At 37.4% G+C, this 9,032-nt stretch overlaps 1 protein-coding gene across 1 annotated transcript; it reads right to left on the reverse strand.

The window, feature by feature from the left end:
- Positions 1 to 1,511: 1,511 nt before the first annotated feature.
- LOTGIDRAFT_160078 (hypothetical protein) lies at positions 1,512 to 2,684 on the reverse strand (the record flags this gene model as incomplete). The annotated part of the gene is made up of 1 exon (XM_009054961.1): positions 1,512 to 2,684. One exon carries the CDS (start codon positions 2,682 to 2,684, stop codon positions 1,512 to 1,514), a length of 1,173 nt encoding a protein of 390 aa, XP_009053209.1.
- Positions 2,685 to 9,032: the final 6,348 nt, after the last annotated feature.

Raw genomic sequence — 9,032 nt, forward strand, 5'->3', positions numbered from 1 at the left:
ATATGTTTTACCATTAAATGTGAAATCGTTTCGACTAAGACAAATCTCTATAAGTTGTAGAATTGCATCGTCGGGTCTGTTTGGATCTGGGTTTCTATTAAAAGCTTTACGAACTGCCGTTAAACCAGTAGTGTTATCGATATTGGTATACATAGAAGAAACGTCGATAGAAATTAAAATAGCATTAGAGGGAACTCGAAGATTTTTTATTTTATTGACAAAATCGGTTGTGTCTTTAAGGTAGGCGCGATGTTGGCATGCTAGAGGTAGTAAGAAATGATCAATGTATTCTGACACTGCATATGACTCACTACCACTGTCAGATATAATCGGGCGGCCTTTAGGAATTTTATTCGAGATAAACCACTCCTTGGTTGGATTCTTATGGATTTTAGGCAAAGTGTACAAATGTCTCTCGGGACAATCAGGTTTGGTAGACAGATAGTCATATTGTTTCTGTTTGAGATAACTAGTTTTGACTAAATCGGCAAGAATATTATTAATCATGTTAGCAGTTTCTTTGAAAATTGGTTTCGGTAAAATGGCATAATGTTTAGGGTTATTCAGTTGATTCTCTGCTTCTGAAACGTAATCCTCCCTATTCAGAATGACACAACATGAACCTTTGTCACTCTTTTTAATAACAATGCTATCGTCTTTCTTAAGTAAGTTTAACGCTTAACGTTCCACTCGTGTGAGATTAGGCTTTTCGTGTGTTATGGAAAGGTTCACTGTTTGGCTATTCATACTCGCAAATGCTTTCAATATTTCAGGATGGATGGCGGCCTGAGGGGGTGTCCACGTGGATTTAGGAATAAACATTGTTCTAGCACCACGTGGGGGGTGGTTTCGAAAAAATATGTGCAGCTAAGATTTCGTTGAAATCGTTCAATGGATGGTCGGAGATAATTCAAGTTAGCTATCTTTGGTGTGGGAATAAACTTAAGTCCACGGTCTAAGATTGAATGCTGAAGGGGTGTGAGAATTTTGCGGCTCAAGTTAACTACAGTTTGGCCTAGCGGTGGCCTCTCAGTATTTTTATCCTCAGTAATTAGTTTAAAGACTTACTCGATGCTTGAAGCTGGTGTATCCAAAACAAATAGATGCTGTTTGTTGTTTCTGGAGACCAATGAAGATTATCAACTGGTTCGAATTCTTCTTCGTAGGGTGGTAAGATTGTTGCGCTGTTGATACTGGACTCCATCATCATGTTGTTGAGAGTGCTGAGGTTCTGTTGTGCTTTCTTCGAGATTTTATTTGAAATGGGTATACATGTGAAGAGGATCTTGGAGTTTGGGAAGGTTTTGTTGGCTGAGGCGATTAATTTCTGGGCTTGGTTAAAGGAGGTCTTTGGTAGCTGATCACGGTTGTTGAGGCCTACATGAAGAATAATGGTAGTAGGTTTGGGATCATGGTCGTATGATTCCAGGATTGACTGTATGTGATGGATTTGGGCACCGGGGTAAGAATGTATTTCGGTGTCTGAACTGGTTTTGGGAATTCGATTCAGGTTAGATGATCCAATTATTAAGGTAGATTTCTTTAGAGCAGGTAGCTTCCATAATGATTTGTCCTTGGTTTGGTGATAATACGGTTTGGTAGCGGATATAATGGTCGTCGACGGTGTGATTGGTACTGGTTTGGTAGATGTTAGAATTGTAGCATTGGGAACGGACTGGGATCTGGTTCGAGGGGGGGGGAGGTCTGGATACACGTCTCGACTTGGATGGAGACTGAGGGGTGGTTTGCTGGTCCAAAAACGCACAGAAGGAAGAAAGGTTGGCGGATCCTGGATCACGTGGTGAAGATTCAGATGGTGTGGAAGGGGAAGACGAGTCTGAAAGTGAAAAGAGAAGGGGTGTGCCCTCTCTACGAGAGCGTTTACCTATGTCTGCTGGACTAGGAGTAGGTGAACTTCGGGCTCGTTTAGGGGTTTGGTTCGGCAGCGTGGTGGCTCTAGATGGTGCAGGTGTAGTGTCCATTTCAGTTGGTAGAGATATGGTTACTCTGGTTTTTGTTTCGTTGATTGTTTGGTAGAATTTGGAGATTACAGCTTGAGTGAGACCTTTCCCATAGGAGCGACGGGCCCAGGACAGGGCATGAGAAACGATGCGGTCGACGGCAGGTGATGATAAAGACTTGGTACGAATGGTGGTCAGCCTCTCTTGAAGTGTGGTTTGGTAATGGTCGATCAGGACCTGCGTAACCTTACAGAGCCATGTCCGATTGAGGGATCTAATATTCGCGTCGACAGCTGATGTTTTCATTGCTGGACGGATAAAACTATCCAACTCAGAGACTTTGCGTTTGAAGGTAAACGCTGGTTGGCCTTGCTGTTGAAGGGTAAGGATTGCCAAATGATGGAGGCACTGCAAAACGTGGAAGAACACCTTCACAAAGGGTTCTTCCTCCTTATGAGTGGGGACTGGTTGGCGTCGGTGGGCTGGTAGTCTTTTCTGTTGTTGGTCAGGTCGATGGTTACCTCTTGATTGGTAGGCTGTGTTGTAGGTAGGTCGGCGATGGGGTGGGATATAGCTGGGTGGGTTGGTTGGTGGTCGGTGATTGGTAGGTGGTAGAGGTCGATGGAAGACAGGGCCGTTGTAGGGTACGTGATATTGGTTTGGTTGACGATTAGTGTTTCTATGTCTGGCTTCTTGCCAGTGGTTGTTGTAGTTGGGGAGCATAATGAAAAGAACTTGGGGTTAGAAGGGAATGTACAGCGGATGTAACAGGAGGAAACTGTATATGCTAGCGCGAAAATGTTGGGATCAAATTATGCAAATAAGTCAAACTGGGTTTGGGGATATATAAAGTAAGATGAAAGTTATGATGAAAAATGCAAAAATATATATTTAGGTGATAAATAACGCTAACAATGATGTGAAAAATTATAACAAGTAAAACAAAAACTTACGCAATTGACACGAATCGGTTTTCGAAATATTATCCTTTTTCAAGTGTCGAGGAATGGTTATCTCGATGAAACTTAGTATATAATATGTATATATTGATGAGATTTTGTCAAGTTTGAAGTTAGTAATAATTGGATGAACGATTTCAGGATTATTGCCCTTGATTTAGTAAAAACCCTACAAATTTGACGTGTAGTCATGAAACAGGGTGTAGTTTTTATCTGATCTCTATGAAACTTGGTATGCATGTATATATGGACAAGATCAGGTAGTGTGCGTATGTTACCTTGTCTGGCAAGCTATCTTTGCTATAGAAATTACCATTATAGCTATTACTATTATCAGGTAATTATGATAGCTTTTATTATATAACGTATTATATAACTCAGCACTGTATATTTCATTGTATTCTTATAATAAATAAATAAACAATCATATCCTCGATAGAACAACGCTTGGACATCATGGATCGTCGTCTCTAGCCAATCCACAAGAACTAATAATAATGATATATATTGTTTAAAGCCCATTACATCACAATCGATCTCAATAGGCCGTAAAAGTATAAATTATAGTACATATCACTATTACAAACTAGACGCGATAGTAAAATGATTAAAAAATGATAGGAAAAATACTAAAACAAAAAAGAAAGATGTAAAGGTAGATGACAAGATTTGCGTTCAGAGTGTGCTCATCTGAAAAGGTGAGTTTTTAGTCGTGATTTGAAAAATTCCAGAAATCTTGCTTATAGCGTGGCTGAACGAGCTGAAGTTCCATGGACGCTCGGGTTACTCTTTTTGGTTTTCGGCGATATGAGATGAGATCGGATAGATAAGCAGGTGCCTGATCAGGCAGTGTCTACCATGTTAGTACTAGAACCTTGAATTCAATTCGGCGAGAAACCGGAAATCAGTGCAGTGAGACAAGAACAGGAGTTATGTGAGAGTATTTTCTGTTGCGACATACGAGGCGGTTGCAATAATCTAAGCGTGAGGTGATGAAAGCATTGAGTGCAGGTGTGATCTAATGTTATCCTCTAGAAGAAATGGAGAGCTACCACTCTTTGACTTAAACAGACGATTCACTTTGTGCGTCAGAAAGTATTCGCCTGTATTAAAGCTCTGACAGCCCGGTATTTGTGTAGAGATTGATGACGCACACAATCACTACAATACAATCATCGACTGTTATTAAAATTATAGTTTACTTATTATACCTGGTTGCCAGGGAAACCAAAGATATGATAGAATAACTAGTTAACTCATCAGCTAATCAGATTTTTCACTAATTATTATTGAGTATGTGTGAACTAGAGTGGTTAGGGTTTAAAGTGCATTTCATCATTCACACATCCCAAACCTTAACAGGAAATTAATCATGATAGTAACTTAACATGAAAAGAGATGGCAAATGATTTAAGTAAAGGTGCATACCTATTCTGTTGATGATTTTTAATTCCATAAGTAATTGGTGCCATCTTGTTCTGAAACTGCAGACTGCCATATGGGCGCACGATAAACGTGGCCATGTTAATATACCAAAACCTTCAGCACGAAAGCACGATACGGATGTCATCCATAAAGCTTTTTATACTGTTGATATATTGATCTAGGTAGTTTATATTGTAGTTAATGACATGACTTGGACATTGTTCTGTACCTTCACTATTATGAGATGTCATTAGACTGGGATCTGAAGGCAAGTTACTAATGGAATTATATAAGTAGGCTAACAGTGAAATTATATATGGTTTTGTTGTTTTTCTATCGTCTCTGTTTGATAAGGTTAGTAATTTTATGTATTTTTGAGTGTTAAAAATACACAAGCTCTAAAAGGAACTGTGTCGCTTTGAGGCTTATTTTGAAATGTTTCTCACCGTTGTGTTTACACGGGGAGTCACAATTGCTAAGTGTGTTCAACCCTTGCTCTCTAGTGTCCAAAGCTTCATACCGGCGTAGGTCAAGATATACCTTCGGATATTTTAACCCGGTTTCCACTTCGCAGTGATGCAGGTCGGAGGGACATTAAACCAAGGCTGGCCCGTTTTCAGGCTGTGTACATTAAAGATCCCTCGACAGCTGGAAATCGAAAAGACTAGCCAAATGTCGCAATCGTAGCAAATTTTCATTCCATTCAGTTTTGAGATGCTTTCACAGATTTTTGACACTATCGTGTTTGTTCATCACTTGTTGTTCACTGTTAGTATGATCGCAGTTTTTTTTTATTTTCTACTATTGTGATTCTTTCGTTTCCATTAATCATTTGTTTAGTAATTGCGCATGACGTCGTAACAGTATTTTATGATTTATTCATGATTCTTGGAGAAATTAAAGATTGTGTTGAATTCTGCTTAAACAAACAAAACCATACAGAAGAAGTATGTTAATAACAAGTAGGAAATGATTGTTAAGTTGGTGAACCAGAAGTCGGATTTAAATTCTGAAATTATTTGTGATTTGTACAGCTGAAATGCGCTTCAAACCCTTTTCACTCTGATACCCTTTTAAGATTCTTGATCGATTGAATTACAAATTCGTGATTTGCTCTTAGGATTTCCCCTGAACCCTTTTCAAGTTGGATAATGTAGCCTGACAGAATAGAACAACTTCGCGCCATATTGTAAATCCCTGTTTAAGAACGAACTAAACCAGTTTGGATATCAAACCATAGATAATAACCAAATGAAGCCCGACAAATCTAGCCTCGTCCGTACTCGGGCGTGAGAAACGGATTGAATATCGGCACGTTTAGGCTTATAACTATCCACGAACCAACTTCATTCAGTTTCTCATATTTATACGACCGTTTCCCTTTAATGTCAGATATAAATTAATGATCAATTGATAAAAGCCACACAATAGTAAGACAATACCTGGGGTGTTTGAACTTTACGTTGAAATTACACTGGATAATCTAGTCATTATATGTGAGTGTTTAACTTGTGGATATCAACTAGATTGAACTGCAGATAGAACTTTACTACTATTACTTATCCTTTCATAGTGTAGCAGCTCGAAGGTATTAAAGGGACAGATGCGCCATTTTGGGGTGTTGATTTAATCTTGAATATATGTAAATAGTCTTCAGAAGTATTAGAAATGTACGAAAATTGCGCAATTATTTAAAAAGTACTTTAACTAGGAATTTTACTCACTTTCCCTATATATGTCTTTTCTATATATCACAGAGTATCTTAACTTGACGAGTTGTCATTTTAACATTCAATCGCGAATAATTCTGGACACACATAGTTTTAAAGGCTCAAATTTCGACACTGAGCTTCGAACACTATAACTGATTGGCTTAGCTGTTCCTTTAATATGGAAGTGTTGTTCGTATATGCTTACGGATCTAAGGGAGCCTATGTGGCTCAGCCAGATGTTTGGTAAATTAGAGGGCTAGGGTTTGATCCTTAAAGATATACAACCTGTAAGAATGCACATCAAATTTACCTTTCAAACTTGGCCAATAAGTATTGTATGATCCGATAAATCCGTAATACAACATAATTTTTGAAAACGCTTTAATATTTTCGCAGTTTTAAGGATAATTATTTGATTTTATGGATTTATCAGATTTTTGAGTATAGTTATGGCACTGGCTAGGTCTAAAGATATAATGTTTTTGGCATAGTTTGAAGATCTAAATTCTAGGAATTTGTACTACATTTAAGTGGAGATATGTTAGATTTTGATTTTGAAAAGTCATACGATAAGATTGAATATAAAATAAATTAAAAAATGGTCAATTTGACGATATAAAGCTATTTTTTTAAGGAAACTGAACTAACATTAATGACCTCACCAAACATTGATCAGTACAGAAGGCAACAACAACAATTCAAGGAGACTTAAATGTCATGTTTTCTACGCTTGGTTACGTGATATCGGAAATAGCCGAGAGATAAACTCCAATTATTAGCCATATTATAATGAGATCTGGGGAATGTTTTAATTGCCGCCTCAGACTGGATTATGTTTTTCACATGAAAGCACCAATAAAAGGTGCTACTGGATATTTCGTTACAGTGTTACCACCCACTAGTATTAGTCTGATTCCTCGAGTTACTAGTCCGCTAGGTTACCAGACTTAGTTTAGCCTCCAGAGATTGTACCAGATGATATGATGTATTCTATACAATCATGATATTTACCGTTAATGATTTAAAATTAAAATTTAGTCATCGAACTGTAAAATAGCCTGTTGTCGACACCTAATTCCTTTGCAGTGAGTTCGCCTACTTTTTCTCATACACTTGAGATGAAACATGCTCTCCTGGCGAAGAGTCTGCATCACATGGTCAAGCTATTACGAACTTCGTCTTACACCTTGACTGCATTAGCCACCTTTCTCGTATCGCAGTACTTAGTACATTCAGCGAATACAGCCAATCAGTGCCCTCAATTACACTTGCAGTCAAATTGCTTACAGTTACAGTCCGTCTGTCCATTTCTCTGATTGCCTCTATTCCGTAGTGTACATTGTTCAATCCAATCAAATAGCTGCATTAGCAATCATCCGTAAAACAAGATTGTGGCCATTTGTAGTCAAGGTATTAGACGCAGTTCGTAAGAGTCTAACATTGTGGAGATAAGAGTCTTTGTACTTGATTTCCCCTACTTTTCAACAATTTTCATATTGTTCATAGGCAATTCAGGTTGATAAGTGATCCGGGTAGTTACTATAGTTGTCAAAGTTGTCATTGATTTTAAACGGTCAATCAAGGATAATTAATCTTATCTTATAAAATGAAGTCTAAAAAATCAATTTTTCAATAAACATAGAAAGTTTGAGAGAAATCACATGAATACAATAAATCACCGGCCTTTTGCTTCACAGTAATCAGAAATGAAGTTTTACGTTTTTCTCTTGTTTAGCTAAAAAGACGGATAGTCCATATCACACCCACAATCATAATGGACAAAATGTATTGAATGCTGTTGAAAAAGTAACACGATAAGCAATAAAGTATTTGTGAAGGAAAATAAAATACAAAAAATGTGTCCATTTTTGTCTAACCGAGCGTCGTGTTTAACAAATAACGTGATCTAACTACTAAAATAGTAAAAATTGTAACCTATTGATAACTGGTATGGATAGATATTTTTGATTATATATCTTTAAAGGGGTATTCCGCTTTATGCAAAAAGTTTTCAATATCAAAAACGTCGTAAATTATACCTGAAAATATTTCTAGAGTATGCTAATTATATATATGTATCTTCTTGATTTTAAATATTTTTGGCGTTTTTCAAAGAAAAAATATTTTTTTTACTTAATAAAGGATTTGGGATCCTACCAAGAACTAAAGTTGTTATATGTGACCCCTTCCCCCTAAGACCTGACACCACAATTTCATGTGATGAATAAAATATCATTTCAATTAAGACCAATTAATTTGTATCGATTTACTGGAATATGAAAAATGCTGTGTACTTTATACTGCAGTGTAATATTAGATAACATTGTTTCCTCTGAAGATTTTTTTTACATTTTGTTTTAGAAAAGAAATGGAATGAGATTTTTACACCCTTGTTGTCATTTTTACTAATGATGGAAATTTTTCCCTTTTGCAATTTCCGATGGCCTAAAGCACACGTGGTCTTATTGATCTTTCAAATAGTACCCTCAGATGCAGGGTTCAATCCCGCCATAAGTCAAGACGGTAGCTTTTTTTCAATTTTTCAAACCGCTTTCCTTCTGTCGGTGATGCAAGTCGGAGGGAAGGACTGCCATTGAAAAAGCCGTCTAGTCGTTCGGATGGAAAACTAAACGGCCCAGTGTGCTACAGGCTGTGCACGTTAAAGATCCTTCGACAGTTGAACTTTGAAAAAGAGCAGGCTAATGCCGCTGTCCTGGCAAAATTTGCCCCATTTCACACTGCATTACGTTACCCATCTTCGTTAGCGCGATAAGGTGCAGAAGAGTAGGATGTATAACCCCATTCAATTCATTGTTCATTGTCAGTTTTTTTGTTCTTTCTAAACTACACAGGCTCTTATTGATCACATAATCTAAAATCGTTTTACTGACATGTTTAATGTTAGGTCATATAGCACCTTAGCTTAATGTTGTTGATCTAAGGCCTAGCTTCGTTCATGCATTGCAATTGCTGCA

This window comes from Lottia gigantea, assembly GCF_000327385.1.
Source record: "Lottia gigantea unplaced genomic scaffold LOTGIsca_23, whole genome shotgun sequence".
Lineage (NCBI taxonomy): Eukaryota > Metazoa > Mollusca > Gastropoda > Lottiidae > Lottia > Lottia gigantea.